The 17,939-nt window shown below is 41.8% G+C and overlaps 1 protein-coding gene across 4 annotated transcripts in view; it reads left to right on the top strand.

The window, feature by feature from the left end:
- The window catches only part of SLC20A2 (solute carrier family 20 member 2), an 85,799-nt gene extending 68,080 nt beyond the window's left edge, over positions 1 to 17,719 (top strand). For 3 of the 4 annotated variants that reach the window (XM_032236758.1, XM_032236757.1, XM_032236760.1), the window contains exons 9-11: positions 8,413 to 8,598; positions 9,164 to 9,248; positions 15,723 to 17,719. In XM_032236758.1, coding sequence (XP_032092649.1) covers positions 8,413 to 8,598; positions 9,164 to 9,248; positions 15,723 to 15,887 — 436 coding nt within the window. In that variant the 3' untranslated portion in view covers positions 15,888 to 17,719. Of the gene's footprint in view, positions 1 to 8,412; positions 8,599 to 9,163; positions 9,249 to 10,059; positions 11,079 to 15,722 lie in introns of those variants that run through there. The other variant, XM_032236761.1, reaches the window with a different exon arrangement.
- The last annotated feature ends 220 nt before the right edge of the window (positions 17,720 to 17,939 follow it).

Below are 17,939 nucleotides of genomic sequence, written 5' to 3'. Positions count from 1 at the left end.
TATTCACTGCCATTTTGGTGAAGGGGGCATGGCTTCAGGATGCAAAAAATGCTGTATTCAATGTATAAAATGCACCCAGATTTATACTCTGAAAAATACCGTAGCTATTGATGTAGTTTGGGGAAGAATTCGATAGACTTCAAAAGCTGGCACAGTTTTGTGTCCTTGAGTGATCTTAATAACATAATCAGGATTCTACAGTGTTTACAGAATTAGTATTTTTTCTTAAGTTTTCCTGAAGGAATCATAGGAGAAACTCAGTATTTGGGAGCTGAATATTTTTCCTCAGCTAGTTAATGACTGCATCTACAATTATTGTTTTTCCCCTTTCTGATCAGAAACTGGGTTAAAACATACCTCCCATCCCCAATACTACTAGGGAACAGATAAGCATTATACAATCTGTTTTCAATTTATATTGTATCTCTTTATGAAGTTTAAGGATGAGGATAATGATAAGTAAACATATACATGCTGAAAACAGGATAAAAGGTAATGCAGAAATAAATGGCTTAGCGCCTATTACGTCATGTCTATCAGGTTCCCCAACTTGCCTGCCTTTATTATTCTGCAGATTTCTATAATAAAAATTAAGCAAAAATCTAGGTATGTTATTTCCAAAATCTCTTTTCTTTTTTTAAAAAAAAAACAATTTTTACTACTTCTGTGTGCTGCTTGGGGAATCCAAGCATGGGTTAACTTTGTCCATTAGCCTTGAGACTGAGTTATGTAAATTGGTGACCACGCCTCCACTGGCCGGAAGGGCTCAGTTTTCTTAACTCAGTCCAGCCGACGAGACGTATATCAATTTTTCTCCAGACTTCTGGGACAAAATTATACTCTTTTTCTGGATTTCCTTGCAAGCACGATGGACTTAATTGGTGGAAAAGATTTACGATGGGGAGGCGACAGTTCGCTGTCTGCCAGTTCCCTCTATGGCTCCTTTTACCGCTCAGGTATTTCTCTCCCATTTGGAGCCGTTTGGGGCTTGAGTTTTCCCCCCGTAGACGTTTACAGCCTTTGCAGGTGGCTGAGCGGCAGATCCTTTGTGCCTGCCAGCAGGGGGTTTTTCTTCCACAGCGCGGAGCTTTGGGCTGACAAGAGCCCCTGCTGTGTTAAGAGCCTCGGAGCCCTTGAATTGCCTGCCGTTCGCGGCGCGGCTTCTCTTCTCTTGCCGCTGGGAGTTACCCGCTGTTCGCAGCGAGGTTTGCCTTTGCGGAAAGCCGATCGCATTAGGGCAGCGCGCCAGCGATCCCGGCATTATTTTCCCCCTGAGAGCCTAAAGGGACTGTGCTTGTGGCTTACGATTTGAATTTGGCGCTCGTTTGTTCGGCGCCATGCTGGGGCCATTTCTGACGCAGGCACAGCTGAGACTCCTTGCAGTTGCTGATTCATCGGCCCCTCCCAATTCCCTCACTTCGGCTTTGTGTGCCTTGGGGAGGAGTTGTTTTCCTGCTGCTTTGCTGGCCACGCGGTCTCTTTGCCTTTCAGTGAATTCTGTGCTTTGTTCCTTTTGAGTCTTTTCGAATCTCAATTCATTGCAATGGCTGATCATTCTACTGTGGGAGGTACAGTTGAAACCTCTTCTGATAATCAGGGTGCTGCCCAAGCGGGGGTTAGTTCAAGGCCTGGCAGAGCCACCTCTAGGGCCACCAGTCAGAGGCCCAGGGAGACCTCCGGAGCTCCGGATAAGGGCCACAAAAAGAAGGATAAATCTAAAGCACCATCTAAAGCCTCTGGAGAGGGTAGAGTTTCCCCTCCCACGCTCTTACCTCAGCATATTTCACCAGCCCCACAACCTGCAGGCCTCCAGACCTGGTCTCCAGATCGTTCCTTGCCTGTTATCCCTGAATCTGGGGCGGGGGGGTTGGGGATCCAGCTCCCCACAGCACTGCTCGAGGCCCAGGCTATTCCAATATACTCTATGCCACGTGCTGGGCCCTCTGCCACATTTACTCCCACTGCTGCAGGCCTAAGGCCTATGGAAGGCTATGACCAGGGCCTATCCCCAGATATTTACCAAATGATATCTGCAGCTATATCCAGGGGGGTGGATGCTGAGCTGCTTCGGAGGAATCAGGCCCCGGTGGTGGTTCCCACCCAGGGTGGGCCTTCTCTCCCAGCTCCACAGGGGGATCTGCCTGATCTGCAGACAGGGCCTGTTTCCCCTCTTCCCTCTACTTATGGTGAGGATTCGGCCTTGGTGGAGGAAGGGGAGTTGATTGATAGGGAGTTCTCTGATGATGAAGGCCTGATCTTTGACCAGCCTAATTCTTCTAGTCTGTTTCGGCCTACTCTGTTTAAATCCTTGTTATTTAAAGCTAAGGCCACTACCCATATGGGAGAAGTAGCTCCCAAGGATAGTTCTGCTGTAGGCCTGGACACCACTGAACGCCTCTTTGCTGAGCCAGTTTCATTGCAGGAGGTAGTTCCTTCTCCAAAGCTTTTCATGGATTTCATTCAGAAGCAATGGGACCAGCCAACTGCAGTTACCCCTCCTAGCAACGGGGAGAGGAAACTGTACACTTCTACCCCTGATTTGGAGACCCTTTTGCAATTTCCAACTGTGGATCAGCGGGCGTCTGCTGGCCTTCGCTCATCAATGGGCGGAAACCATCTTAGACGCCTGGGCCCTTCAGGTGGTGAGGCTGGGCCTCACACTAGAATTTCTCTCCATTCCTCCAAGACGTTTCATCAGGTGCCCTGTTCCCAGGTGCTCAGTAAAGCGGCGCCTCATGAAAGCTGAAATAAATCATCTCGTATCCATCAAAGCAATAGAACAGGTTCCCAAGGGGCAGGAAGGTCTAGGGTTTTACTCCATCCTATTTCTGGTGCCCAAAAGGTCAGGAGGATGGCGAGCCATTCTAGATCTGAAAAGACTCAATTGGTACATCAAGTACCAGAGGTTCAAGATGCAGTCATTGAAAAGCATCCTGGCATCCATCTGCCAAGGTGACATGATGACGTCAATCGACATCAAGGAGGCGTACCTCCATGTGCCCATTCATCCAGCCCATCAACGGTTCCTGCGCTTCCACTTTGCAGGCCATCATTTCCAGTACAGGGCCTTGCCCTTCGGCCTCTCATCGGGGCCCCACACTTTTACCAAGCTCCTGGCGGTGGTGGCGGCCTCCCTTCGTTCAGTTCTGGTGAGAATGAATTGTTATTTAGACGACATCTTGGTCCTGTCACCATCCCGGGACCAGGCCCTATGGGATCTTCAGGTAACGATGGACTCCCTGCGGAGGCACGGTTTCGTGCTGAATCTTCCCAAGAGCCATCTGCAGCTGACTACAACGCTGCTTCACTTAGGGACCGTCATCAATTCCGCCACTTGCCAAGTTTTCCTGTCTCTGGAAAGGCGACAGAGCATCCAACGGCTGGCTTCTCAAGTGTCAGCCCTGTGGCTCGTGCCCCTGGCTTTACTCTCTCAGCTGTTAGGGAAGATGATTTCTTGCATCGACATCGTTCCCTGGGCCAGGTTTAACGCATGACCACTCCAATGGTTCCTGCTTCCTTATCAGAGATCTCACACCAGTCATTCTCAGCTCAAGGTCCATCTTTCACCCAAGGCCCTCAGATCACTCCGATGGTGGGCGTCCTCAAAGATTCTCAAGGGGTGTCCGTTCAAAGAGCCGGAATGTATCCAGGTTACGACGGACGCCAGCCTGTTTGGATGGGGCGGCCATGCCCTGGACAGGGTGGCACAGGGTCGCTGGTCGGACCGGGAGCTGTCCAACAGCATCAATTGGCTAGAGCTGCGGGCCATCAGACTGGCCCTGTGAGAGTTTCAGGACATTGTGACTCACAAGCACGTGCTGATTTTGACCGACAATGTGACCTCCAAGGCGCATGTCAACCGCTAGGGGGGCACGCATTCCAGAGCTCTCATGATGGAGGCGGAGAAGTTGCATCATTGGGCAGAGTCCAGGCTGTTGTCCCTTCGAGCAGAACACATTTCGGGCGAATCCAACATCCAGGCGGATTGGCTGAGCAGAGCCACAGTGGATCATGCAGAGTGGCAGTTGCATCCAGACCTCTTCCAGCAGATTTCCCTCCGATTCGGCCGTCCGGTGGTGGACTTGTTCGCGCAACCTCACAATGCGCAACTGCCCTGTTTTTTCTCCAGGTATGTGTCCCCCGGAGTGGAGGGAGTGGATGCCTTGCGCAGCCCGTGGCCGGCCGGCCTCCTTTACGCCTTTACGCCTCTTCCAGTGATCCCGGCGGTCATCCAGAAGATTCTGTCGGAACGTGCGGAAGTCCTCCTGGTGGCTCCGATATGGTCCCGGCGGACCTGGTACGCCGACCTGGTGCATCTGTCAATCTCCCGCCCATGGAGGATCCTGGACGATCAAATCCAGCTCCATCAGGGGGTCCTCATTCATCCGAACCCCCAGTTGCTACAATTAGCCGTGTGGCACGTGAGCGGACTATTCTGACAAACCTGCAGTATTCCAGTGAGGTCATCAGCACGATTCAGGCGGCACGCCGACCTTCCACCACTCAAATTTACGAGGCTACTTGGCAGGCCTTCTGCAGGTGGTGCCGACGGGCTGGGGCAGACCCCCTCCAGGATTCGGCGCCCCGAGTGTTGGACTTTCTACAATCTGATCTTAACAAAGGTTTGCCACCCAACACGCTCCTCAGGCAGGTCACAGCTCTTGCCACGGTGATTGGGGGAGGTCAAGGACGGTCCTTGTCACAACATTCTCAAGTCAAGGCCTTCCTGAAGGGGGCGGCCAACATCCGACCTCCGACCGTGCACCGCTACCCTACCTGGGATCTGACATTAGTGCTCAGGGCACTTATGGACTCTCCTTTCGAACCTATTTCTTCCATCAGTCTTCGACTATTGACTCTTAAGACAGTGTTTTTGGTGGTGATTACATCAGCCAGGCGGGTTTCTGAGCTGGCGGCTCTTTCCGTTCGAGCGGATCTCTGTATATTCCACCCCAGCAGGGTTGTTCTCCGCTTGGACCCAGCCTTTCTACCAAAAATCAACACGCTGTTCCACAGAGCTCAGGAACTCGTCCTTCCGGACTTTTGTCCCAACCCTTCTCATCCGCAGGAGCGCCAATGGCATCACCTGGATGTGCGCAGGGTTCTTCGCCGCTACGTGAAGCGTACAGCGTCCTTCCGACGGTCTGAGGCACTCTTTGTTTCATTTCAACCATCTTATGGGACAGAAAGTTTCTTCTCATACGATAGGGCGGTGGTTGAAGGCGTGCATCGCCCTTGCTTATGACAGTCAATCCCAGCAGGTTCCCAGGCGCATCACCCCTCACTCTACCAGGAGTGCGGCCACCACGGCGGCCTGGTCCACGCAAGCCTCAGTGGAAGAGATCTGTAGAGCAGCCACCTGGTCTACACCATCACCATTTATCAGACATTACAAGGTTGATGTGTATGCCTCGGCTGAGGCATCCTTCAGGCGGCGTGTATTGCAACAGGTGCTCCCCCCTGCGGGGGACCCTGGCCAGCCTGGTTCCCGCCCTGGACCTTAATTGCTTTGGCATGTCCATGCTTGGATTCCCCAAGCAGCACACAGGAGAATGACCGTTGGACTTACCTGAACGGTCCTTCTATGTGTGCTGCGAGGGGAATCCAAACCCGCCCGCAGCTGCGGCTGGCCAGGGTGGTCATGTCTTCAAATTCGTTATCTTCATTGATATGTACCGCTTTATGTCAGATGTTATTTGCTTATGACTTGCATTTCTTCCTGAATATGTTTGTATGCCTTTTGGCTACAGCCTTTATTACTACTGTTATTGTTATGTTATCATTGTTCTTCTTGTTATACATCATTAAACGGCTGACTTCGTACGAAACTGAGCCCTTCCGGCCAGTGGAGGCGTGGTCACCAATTTACATAACTCAGTCTCAAGGCTAATGGACAAAGTTAACCCATGCTTGGATTCCCCTCGCAGCACACATAGAAGGACCGTTCAGGTAAGTCCAACGGTCGATTTTGAACAAGGACCAACAAACATAGAAATAAAAATATAAAAACCCATCTTCCATTACAAATTGTAGAAAGTGTGTCAGTTGGTTACAGAATTTCCATGCATCTCTTCCATAGTCACCACCTGCTTTTCATATCAAGTCCCTTTTCCTAATGTAGATACAATTGATATCATTGGAAAATAAAAGCAGTTATGACTGCAAGCCAGTTTTCCACACCTGATACTATTAACTTCTATATCAATATTTTTATTGATTAGGGAATAACACAATGCAAATAGTTCCAGGCAGGAACTAGAAATTATCTAACTCATGTTATAAAATAGAAAAAGTGCCAACAAAAGTGCTTATGTATAATTTTTACATTTATAGACTGCCAAACCCCTAAGGACTTTTGGTGGTATGCAAATATATGTTAGAACGATATGCAGTAAATAAATAAATAAATAATAATAATAATAATAATAATAATAATAAACTACCAATAAACTAATGAAAAACTCCTAATAAAGTTGAATCAATGAAACCAAGATGAAGTCAAGACCCATATGCTCCATGGAAGAGCATTAATTTGAGCAGCTTCTGGAAGCCAATTAGGTTAAGAACCAACTGAATGTCTTTGGAAGATCCTTCCAAAGAAACATTAAAAAGAGCATTGATGAGTTTTAGCTCCTCTCACATTCTTAAAGTAAAGCACTGCTAATATATTTTTGTGGTAAACAACTAGTTGAGCAAATTCCAACTGCAGTTTTAGATTTGTGAGTTTATTACATTTCCTGCATAAGCGTGAGAATAAAAAGTTACTGAAACTGAATAAAACATTGCTGTGATAGTGTGAGTGAGTAAGTAATGGTTAAGGTGTTGGATTAAGTGGCAGGAGATAATTATTCTGATTCACTCACAGCTACAGAAGTTCACAGATGATTTTGAAATAGTCATTCTTTTTCAGCGCAAATTACTTCATATGTTTGTTGTTTGAAGATAAATAGGACAGGAAACCCTATGCTGTCTTGAACTCCTGAATGAAATCCAGGATATAAATATAATAAATAGATGGGTTCTCTTTTTCCATTGTTAAGTATATGAAAAACAATCAATCTGAACAAGTCTCTATTCTCCTGCTCTTTTCCCACACTTTCATTTTTCTTATTTTCTGTAATGAACATATATATTTATTAGCATTATGCAAAGTGGTTTAAAATTGAAACTTTTAAAGCATGAAAAACCCTATTTAGAATTTTAAATATTGTAAGCTCATTTCAGATTTGTTTCAAATTTATTTATTGTAAATTGTATTGTTTTGAAAATTATTCAATTTATTTTTCCAGCGACAAATTAACATTGTTCAGAAATGCTGTATGTTAATAATGGTAGTAAAGTAACAGAGCATTGTTCTGCTGCAGATCTTCTTTCCCTTATCTCGTCTTAATCATGGGTCATAAACCTAATGAAATAATAATTCAGCTTTTGAATTATCACAATTTCAGTCTTTTAAGTAGGTATTATTGCACAAGCAGTCTCAGAAAAAATGAGCAGGACATGTATGTTTTGTCACATCAAGATGGTAGATGGTTGTTTTATCAATTGGATTTCCTTAAAACAACCACAATTTTTCCAGGCTTGCACAAAGATCTTACTGCTTATCAAATAGCAGAAAAATGTTATGTATGAGGTCCAATGTCTTCTAAGTCATTTGTCAGATTGAAAGAGTCCTAATATCTAACACTATTGTTCATAAAATTTCTAGGACTTTACTGATGTCCATTATGTATTCCAAGCTGATATGTATTGAGTCCTATATTTTATTTTCAAATTCCAGCCCACTTTTAATTGTATGATTTTAAAGTGATCCATGCAAATAATCTTGAACATTGAGGAAGAGAAGGAGGGAACCTCTACTTGATCTCTGCACCAATCTAACTTTGTGTTAGAGATGAATATAAAACAAGGTGTTTTTTAGACTCCTTGGTAAATACATAGATTTGCAACAAAGAAAACATTACCTGAGGTAGCCAAACTTGATAACATTTAGCGCTTCAAACCAACTGTTTTGAGCTCAGAAATGAACTTGGGGCTAATGTTGCCATAGTAACTATTACATAATCAATAGTTCTGAAGTTACCTGGGCATAAATATCATAAAACCAATGATAAACAATCAGCAAAGTATTTTAATGGTTGGTCTGTGCTAGGTGTAGATTTTTGCCAAGTAATATTCATGAGATATGCACAAGAGTCATTTGGTATTCTCTAATAGCATAACAGCACAGCCACTATGCTCAAGGAAGCAAGAAATTAAGAACATTGAAGGAGATTGACTGCGAAGACAGTATAAGGCTAATGCTTATAGAAAAACAGCTTTTTGTAAGAAGCTAGTCTGATGTACATTAAGATGGTCTGCAAGCTATTACAGCAAAGTATTTAGGATTTGACATTATATTTTCTTCTCTAGCAATGCTATAGGCCCTTTGGTTGCCCTCTGGCTTATATATGATCAGGGTGGTGTAATGCAAGATTCTCCTACTCCTATTTGGCTGCTACTGTATGGAGGCATTGGCATCTGTGTAGGCCTCTGGGTCTGGGGACGAAGAGTGATCCAAACAATGGGAAAAGACCTCACACCTATCACACCATCAAGGTAAGTGCCTGTTGAGTGAATAATACTTACTTTGATAAATTTTGTCGTGACATCTTTGCCCCTAATTATTTTTGCTTTTGAGCCGAGTTGAAAATCTTGTCTTTAAACTAACATGACACGCTTAAAGTGTTGGGATATAGTTGAGCAGAAAAGTCTGACAATGTCTTGAATAGCATAGAGAAAAGGCATAAATCAAAGTAGTTTAGTTTTGCTTTCTAAAACTAAAAACTGGACCCATGATTTTTATTCGTTTTTCATGCATACTAGAATTCTGCTGCTAACCTAATTGCTAATTAAGCCTTAATTTCTTGGAATATAGATTAGATATCAGATACCAGAAAGTTGCTTCACTAATTTAATCTGGATGTATGTGTGTATATAGTTTTCATTATCCAGCAGTTTCTTATTCTTTTAATATAACTCAATGATCAAACATTGGAGGAAAGCATTTGAAGAAGAACGGGTAAGCTTTTGGCATGTTACAAGGTATAAACCCAGACTGATAGATCAAGATTTTTTTTAAAAAAAAGAGTGACTGTGAAGTGTTTTCTTATGCTTCCTGCAGTGGTTTCACTATTGAGTTGGCTTCGGCGTTCACAGTTGTGGTAGCTTCCAATGTTGGACTTCCTGTCAGTACTACACACTGCAAGGTATGCCTTTGCCCTGTGACTGCAGCCAAGCTGGTCTGGATTATTCATTTTTATTTTTTTTAACCTTACTGCTCAGATCAGTTTATAATGGCATGATAACACAGTAGAAAACTTAAATTGGATGTAGAAGACATTCCTCATATTTTTATAAAATACACGATATATGAGGTTTTACTTCCCTTCTCAAACATTTGATTATCTTTCAGGTTTTTTACAGCTGAGCATTTTTAAACTTATTAGTATTTATTCATAACTAAATGCACAGCCATATTCAATTTTATGTAGCTATGTGTTCCATAAAAAGGCAGCCTTTGGATTTTTGCGTGCCCTGTTAATTGCCCAGATCTTGTGCAAAAACTAAAAACTTGTGCTTTTTATTTGATGCCAAGTTATTCATATGGCTATGCAATTGCACAAGAATATTAAATAAAAATTCAATTTACATTTTAAAAATAAAAGGGAAAAATCTCTAATAATGAGAATAGAACTAAGGCATTTTATCACCTGATACAGAAAATGTAAAGGACTTTTGTTAGCTACTATGAATACAATAAGCTGAAACAAATCTGTATTAGGCTTTCCTTGAGTGCTGTCTCAAACTTGTTGATAGATTTGGCTCTGAATAGCCATATTTTTTCTGTAGGTCATGCCACACATGAACTTTGATCTGTTGCATTCTTTTTTGCCAAGAAGTTCTGACACCTTATATCCTTCATCCTTCCACTTTCCTGATGAATGCATGGCATGGGATTTCCTATGTGTCACTTTTACGCTACAAAATCTCCATCTGTCTCTTTTTATTTCTTCACAGTGGATTTTGCATTGAAGTTATGTGTGCGCTAACCGTACTTGTAGCCTCAAATGTGGGTATTCCAATAAGCTCCACTCATTGCAAGGTATTGGAGTTTGTAGTGGTCATGCCAATTAAACACATTCACAATCATTTAAAAACATAAATAAATAGTAAATTCTGATTTTTCCCCATTTTGCCTTCACTATGTAATGTCTCGTGACATACAATATATTACATTGCTTATAACATCAATAATCAAAACTCAAAATGTGGAATTTTTATTTACTTTCAAAAATGCTTTAAAAATTTGAAGGATAAATTCTTCCAAATAATAGGAAACTGATTTTTAAAACAAATATTAGATTACACAGACCATAGTTTATTTTTTTATTGCTTATTATTTTTGCAACTTGTGAATTACATTGTAGAATTCATTTTAATAGTCAATTAACAAGCAATAGATGTAACATTTTAGTATTCTTGCTTCCGTATATTAAATTTAATGTTAGCTTTGCATTAATAGTATTTTTCTCACAAATATTTTTTTTCATACTGGACACTTGTGGATTATAGAATGTAAAAATTATGGAAAACAACCACAAGTGCAGTGCAGTCTAAGTCACAACTTTTCTGTTTGAAGGCAAATGGTGTTTAATTTCAAACCAATATAAGCCTAGCTGTTTGAAATTCTAGACATTGTAGCTTTTAGTGATGAACTTAACTGCTTTTCTAATATGTATTGTCATTAAAATAATTACACTAAATTTGTATAATGTATAAAATTGCTTCTAAAAACCAGTATAACTGATGCCCATTTAAAAATTTGAAGAAAAAATAAATTCAAATATGTAAATTGCATTTTTTTAGTTCAGTTTTTAAATAAAATGTGGTGCTTTTTACATTCTGTTTATACTACCATTCCACGTTCTTTCTCTATAAATTCCTTTTAAAGACAATATCAACTGTCCCACTGCATTAAGCAGCAAAAGAAACTCCTGGGACATTTTTTCTCCAAGAGTATAAATTTACTGAAAAGCCATATGGGTACAGAAGTAGAAAACCCAGTTTTCTCTGACAGAGGCCAGAGTTCCTTCCCCTTCAGTGAACAGAAGGGAGAACTCTATGACTTGTTGCCCTGTATGCATTTTCTCTTATGGCTTCATGGAACGGTTTTCTTTGGTTGACTCAGAAGGAGGGGAACATTCCTTGGCCATGATATTAGGCATTTGGCAGCACAGTGCTCCTCTTTTCCTCAATGAAATCAGCTACCAAGACTTTGGCAGGATTTGCCTCCTTTGGCTAGCAGCATGCCCCCTCTGACTCATGCTCAGTATGTTTGTAGAATTCCACCACGTCAATCTCTGCCTCTATGGCTACACAGTACCATGCTTGAAGGTTGTGTGGCATCCCCCCCCCCTCGGAATAGGCAATTCTGATAAGAGTTCCTTGCTCAGCTCCTCTTGGAAATGATAGACCAGTAAGCACTCAGGCCAGTCTCCCAGGTGGCTGTGTAGATAGCGAAATTCTTGGAGGTAGTTAACCAGTCACTTCCCTTGGTTTAGGGCACTGGTATGGACTTCTGCACAATGGGCTGCCATGGGGTCCTAGGGATTGCATAATAGCAATAGCAATAGCAGTTAGACTTATATACCGCTTCATAGGGCTTTCAGCCCTCTCTAAGCGGTTTACAGAGTCAGCATATTGCCCCCAACAACAATTCGGGTCCTCATTTTACCCACCTCTGAAGGATGGAAGGCTGAGTCAACCCTGAGCCGGTGAGATTTGAACAGCCGAACTGCTGAACTGCAGTCAGCCTGCAGTGCTACATTTAACCACTGCGCCACCTCGGCTCTAATAATAGCCTCAATGTCATCTAGCTCAGGGGCGCCTTCATCATGTAGTGACACTAGCCACTCTGAAGTACTCCCTTCCAGATTGACCGCAATAACATGGATCCATGTCACATCTTCCGAATATATTGCTCAGTAGCATTCCATGTGATGCCAGACTTGAACCAAGAAATGGGCTAGGTGCTTTGGACACCAATCAAAGAGGACCACCAAGGAGGTTGGCTGCAGTTTCTCCCGCAATAAGACATATCCCGGGGTAGAATGCCAGCTGCCACTATTGGTACCAGTGCTGGAATCCCAGATGCAACCGCAAGGATAGGGCCCTGACTACAGCCCTGGCCCTGACCACAGCAGTGCCATTGGTGGAACAGAGGAGGCGGTGTTCTGAAGGCCATTTGCACTGGCATTCTGACTGCAGGTGCAGCTGCTTGTGTTGCTGGCTGAAGGATAGGAGAGGGAGTTGCAAGGGTCGCCAGGGTTTCCACTATCCCTTTGCCAGAAGCAGAAGCGGCTCCTGGTGTTGCTGCAGCACGAATTTCCATCCCTGTGAATTTCTCTTTCAGATGCTCCATTGATGGGCTGTAACCAGCATTCGGGATGTTCCACTTAGCAGGTTCATCCTATTTGGCTAGCCACTTTGCTCTCCATCTTCTACCTCAAACCATATTGATTCTGGCAGGGAGAAGAGAGTCTTTGGCCTTCTCCATATTTGTCATCCACTGGTCTTCAATCCCTGGTACGAGGCATCTCTCACTTACTCTTTCCTGGCTGTGGGTGATTGCTCAGACTTCTTGGGTTTTGGTTTAGACATGTGCAAGCGGCCTGTGCTCTTGCTCCAGCCTGAGATAGCGACCTCTGATACCCGAGCCAGAATCACTTCCTGGCTTCTTTTTTTCTTCCATTTCTTTGACCATAGCCAACATCTCAAGGATGACCTGGTGGAATCCAGGTAGGCCATTACCCTGAGAACTAGTTTAATGTCAACTGTCCCACTTCATTAAACAGCAAAAAAAACCTCCTGGAACTTTTTTTCTCCATAACTTTAATTAAAATCCTTATGGGTACAGAAGTAGGAAAGCCAGTTCTAATGCATAAACAACATCAGAAAAACTCCCCCCCCCCCCGAACCTCCCAATCAGTTGCACTGTTTTTATTTTGCAAATAAGCTGTCTGCCTCGGATGTTCCCAGGCAATAACCTTGGGGTTTAAGTCTGTCTCACACTTCCAGAGAACTTGTATTCCCTTACATCCCAAAGCCTCCCCTATCCCTTCCCATTACTGTAGTCTGATTGTGAGCAGGGATATGTAACGAGTCAACCACAAAAGCCAAGCTACAACTTCAGACACAGCTGTTCATTTTTGTATTGCCCATTCTTCCTAGTCTTTTTCTTAATTTTGTTGAAAAGAAGAGAAAAGCTAGCAAAAAAGTGATGGAGATATTACTAGTGAGTCTGATCAGCTGGAAATTGGAAGATAAACCTAAAAAAATGAGCAAGGGATGAAAACAGTAGAAAAAATCTAGGTCAGGTGTCTGCAACTTGTGGTTCCAAAGCCGGATGCAGCTCTTTGGGCCCTCTGCTGTGCCTCCTTGTTAGGTGATCCAACCACTAGCTGGCCTCACCCTCCCCTCCCAGTCACTCCTTGCCTGGCCTGAGAAGGTAAGAAAAATGGGGGTGTTGGAGAAGTGGTCGGGGCTGATTGTCCAATGCCTCATTCTTGCTGGAACTTCTTCTGGGGCCCTTGTTGGTGCTGGATGTTCCTCAGTTGTTTGCAGAGACATGCAACCTGCTCTCCACCCTGAGATACTGTCCCAAGCCAGCTGCAACCAATGCTAGCCTTGCCAACATGAGGGCTGGCGGGTGAGAATGGGATCTGGGAGGGGATGACTGAAAGGATGATGGGCCTGCAGCATCCAGCTGTAGCTTTAAAACTTGCACGGGGGATTTTGGCTGCCTGGAGGTGGAGGACCCTCCTCCTCCCCCTCCTTTTCCTCTCGCAACCACAGCTGGCCAGAGAGAGACATAGCAAGACACAGAGAGAGAAAGAGATACACAGGGGTAAGGAGATAGAAGAGGGGAGAGAGAGAGACATAGAGGCACACAGAGAGAGGGAGAGAGAGAGAGACATAGACACACAGAGAGATACAGAGAGAGGGCAGATTGAAGGGGACAGAGAGAGATAGAGAGAGACAGAGACGGGGGAGGGAGGGAGAGATATATATCAAAAGGTTTTTGTGGTTCCAGGTTTTTTTTTTTTAACAACCCATTCACTGCCCTAAATGACTGGTGTGTGGCTAAGGGGGGTGTCATGTGACTGGGTTGGAGTGAGTGATGTCGAGTTAGTCACACCCACTCAGGTTTTGTGGTTCCCGGTGTTTTCTATGGGAAACAGGTCCAAAACGTTCTTTGAATGTTTAAGGTTGCAGACACCTGATCTAGGTAATAGTACTGATTATTTGATACAATAGGATGACATGTAGATGCTGTTTATACTCCAGTATGAAATGCATTGAAACAATTGAGTTAGATACTGCAATTAGCAGTCACATGGCTGCAGATTTCAGGTCCAGACAAAAAAACAACTGAACACTATTCGTGCCCTTGTAACAGAAATAAAAGAGCTTGGGGGCAAGATTTGGGACTATAGAAGATTTAATAACTATTCTCCTATTTAATATGCAATAGTTGGATCAGTTAGCAGTTGAATTTTAGTTATGGGCACTATCATGTGTCATTCTTGAACGCTGATGATTGTGTCCTCCAATACTTCCATAGGTTTCTGCTGTCCTTGGCACCTGCTCAGTGCTGCTAAAAGTGTGCTACAGCTATACTGCCAATGTATATTACATGATCTAAAGAAGCTCATGAGGAAAATTCATTCTTGTGCATATGAGAAGAGTGTAACCATTTTTTTTCTTTGAAATAAGTGCTGATGCTTCATAGAATGCCATTCTAGGTGGTATCTTAATCTTTGCTGTTAAGCATTCAACTGACAATTAAGAGGGATTGAAAAGTCATAGAATCCAGATAAAAATGAGCAGAAACAATTTATTAGCTTGCATACATATTTATTCTAAGGCTTTGCAGTGTTTTAGATTTGATTCCCAAAATTACTTTAGAGCACTTAATGTACTACGTTTACAACCTTTTAAAACAGCCACACTTTTCTGGGATTACAAAACAGATTCTTGGAATTGTTTGTTTGTTTGTTTGTTTGCATTCCATTTCCAAAATAATGTCAGAATTGATTGATCAGAAATGGTCATTTGACTAGCTTTTAAGATACATTAAGTGGATTATGCTGTTGTCAATCATTGGAAAGAATTTATTGAACTTGCTCCATGTAAAAATGAATAAGAAATTAAAATGTCAACTTTTTTTTGAGCTTTTTAACTTTGGGCATCAGCTGACTGGCATTTATTTATAAACTGGGGTCCATAAATATGGTTGTTTAATGGTCACAGAACATTAACTTTTCTATCTTGAGAAAGTGAAGGGTTGGGATGTCATTTATACTTACCATTAAAATGTAACTTATTAAAGTGAACACTTTTTTATTGCATCACACATTAGACATACTTGGTGGTTACTAACCCATCCCTTTCCACAAATCGCTGGTGTGTGCTATGTAACTCACAAGCTAATGTGATGATAGTAATCAATAAAGAATTCCTGACAATTTAAACAAGCAAAATTTATTGACCCACAGTCATATCTATCTATCTATCTATCTATCTATCTATCTATCTATCTATCTATCTATCTATCTATCTATCTATCTATCAACGTATTAAGATATATTTAATTCTAACTTTCTTCTCAAATTTCCAAGGTTGGTTCTGTGGTAGCTGTTGGTTGGATACGATCCAAGAAGGCTGTTGACTGGCATCTCTTCCGCAATATCTTTCTAGCTTGGTTTGTGACTGTTCCTCTAGCTGGCTTATTCAGTGCTGGCATTATGGCAATCTTAATGTATGGAATATTACCATATGTCTGATACTTCACTGTTCTTTCCAGAAAAAAGGGAGTATCTCTTTTAAGTCTCATCCTCAGAATGTAGAACTCCCTGATCAACCATACAGTAAGAGATAGTCTGCAAGTCATTTATCCTCAGTATCTAACATCTACTGTACATACTATGAGTATCTTTGGTGCCATTTCTTCTGTACAGTGTGTCTGTGTGTGTGTCTGTGTGTGTATATAGACACGCACCCATATACCTACATGCTTGTAGTTGATAATACTACCTTAAGTTATAAGTGAGATGAAAATAATTGCCTAGAACTTAATCTCTAGTGAAACCTGTATATAATGTATCATTTAGTGGTGATTTTTAAAAACCCATTAAGAAGCTGGGACATTTGTCAACCTAATAATATATGATGAAGCAAAATGTATACTGAGTAAGATTCTTTTTGGGAAAAAAAAGTTTAATGATACTGAAACAAAATAGTACCGAAGTACATTGGTAAAATGTGGTTCATATCATATTGTGTATAATACGGTATGCACATTGATTTTATAAATACTTTGAAATGTAGCTTTTTAATGTTGCATTTCCCTTATATATTTTGGATAAGAAAGTTTAGACAGTACCAAAGAAGGGGAATAGCTTGACAGTATTATACTGTTTGTCAGTATGTGTATTTGCTATTGCTCTCCTTCCCTAAATATTTTAATTAGCATTCTTTTCTACTCATCAAACACCAGCAATGCCAAGATAATATTAATATTTCCTGTAAGTAGGAAAGCATCATATTGTTGCAGTTATCTACTACCACTGCATTTATTTTTTTAGAAATCCAACTCTGCTTTTATATATGATGAGTTCAAATTTCTTTTAAAACATGTTTGCCATCACCTGTATGTGATTCTCATTTTGGTTCATTACCATCAATCTAATGAACAAGTTCAGGAAAAGAAAGATGAAACTGAAATTCTACCTTGTTTCTATGATTATAACCAGTAAATCTCATCTATGCAGTGGAATTATACAATACTGGCAGTGTACACATTAGTTGTGACATTTCAATATCTAAAGAAAAAGGGAATTACTCAAGTAAGAGGTGTTTGGCTGTTAAAACTGGCACCGTGGAGAGTTTTATTATCAATACTAGCTCCAAGAAGCATTTGGAAGGATTAGTTCTGATACTAACAGTTGGTGAAGTGAAAAATTCTGCAGTGTCATCTTGTCCTTTGATAACATCTCAATGCAGCAGTCAGGCCAAACTAGGAGAGTCCACCCTATAGTTGCATGCATCCGTATTGTTCCAGATTAGTGGTGACATGGAAACATCCACAGCATGTAATTCATCAGAACACAGGATGTCAACGAAGATAATTTAACAGGTTGTATAAGAAATCAGTTTTTACTTTTTGAGGAATTATCTTAGTTTGCCAGTCTTGTGCGTTTTATAAAATAAATATATTAGTAAATAAATCTATCAAAAAAGCTTCAAATTGATGTAATTAATTTATGCATCTAATAAGGCGTTTTCCAAGTAGCAATTAAGAGGCAATATTTGATGTCCTTTTATTGCTATGGAATTCTGAAGCATTAGCATTTGAGAAGTTCTCTGGCATTAATCACTTTGTTTGTACAACTCTTGTGTTTTTTTCCCAGAAGACTGCTCTGTCGTTTAAAACCTATTACTGTAGTTGTATTTACTGGAAAGGATTTGAGGAAGCTTTGCTTGAAGAATGTTGGAAGCCCAGAACTGTTGAAATGCTGCTAAAATTTTGATATATGAGCTTTCTTGGTACTTCATTGTCATCCTTTTTCATTGGTCATTCACTCTAAATTTATAATAAAAGAATAAATTGCCTTCAGACTACTTATTAAGCCTTTTTTATTCTCACTGCTCTATAAAATTTTTCGATTGATACCAATTCATTTAAAGACACTTGTTTAGCACAAACATTTCTCACTTTCTCATTTTGCATTTGTTATAATCCTTTTATTTATGCTCCATCTATGTAAGCTTGTTCAGTTTTTGTAACAATGGAGGTGTGCACACACATTCACTTACATACTAAGTGACAAAATCTA

This window comes from Thamnophis elegans, chromosome Z, assembly GCF_009769535.1.
Source record: "Thamnophis elegans isolate rThaEle1 chromosome Z, rThaEle1.pri, whole genome shotgun sequence".
Classification (NCBI taxonomy): domain Eukaryota; kingdom Metazoa; phylum Chordata; class Lepidosauria; order Squamata; family Colubridae; genus Thamnophis; species Thamnophis elegans.
This window is presented reverse-complemented; position numbering and strand designations above follow the sequence as displayed.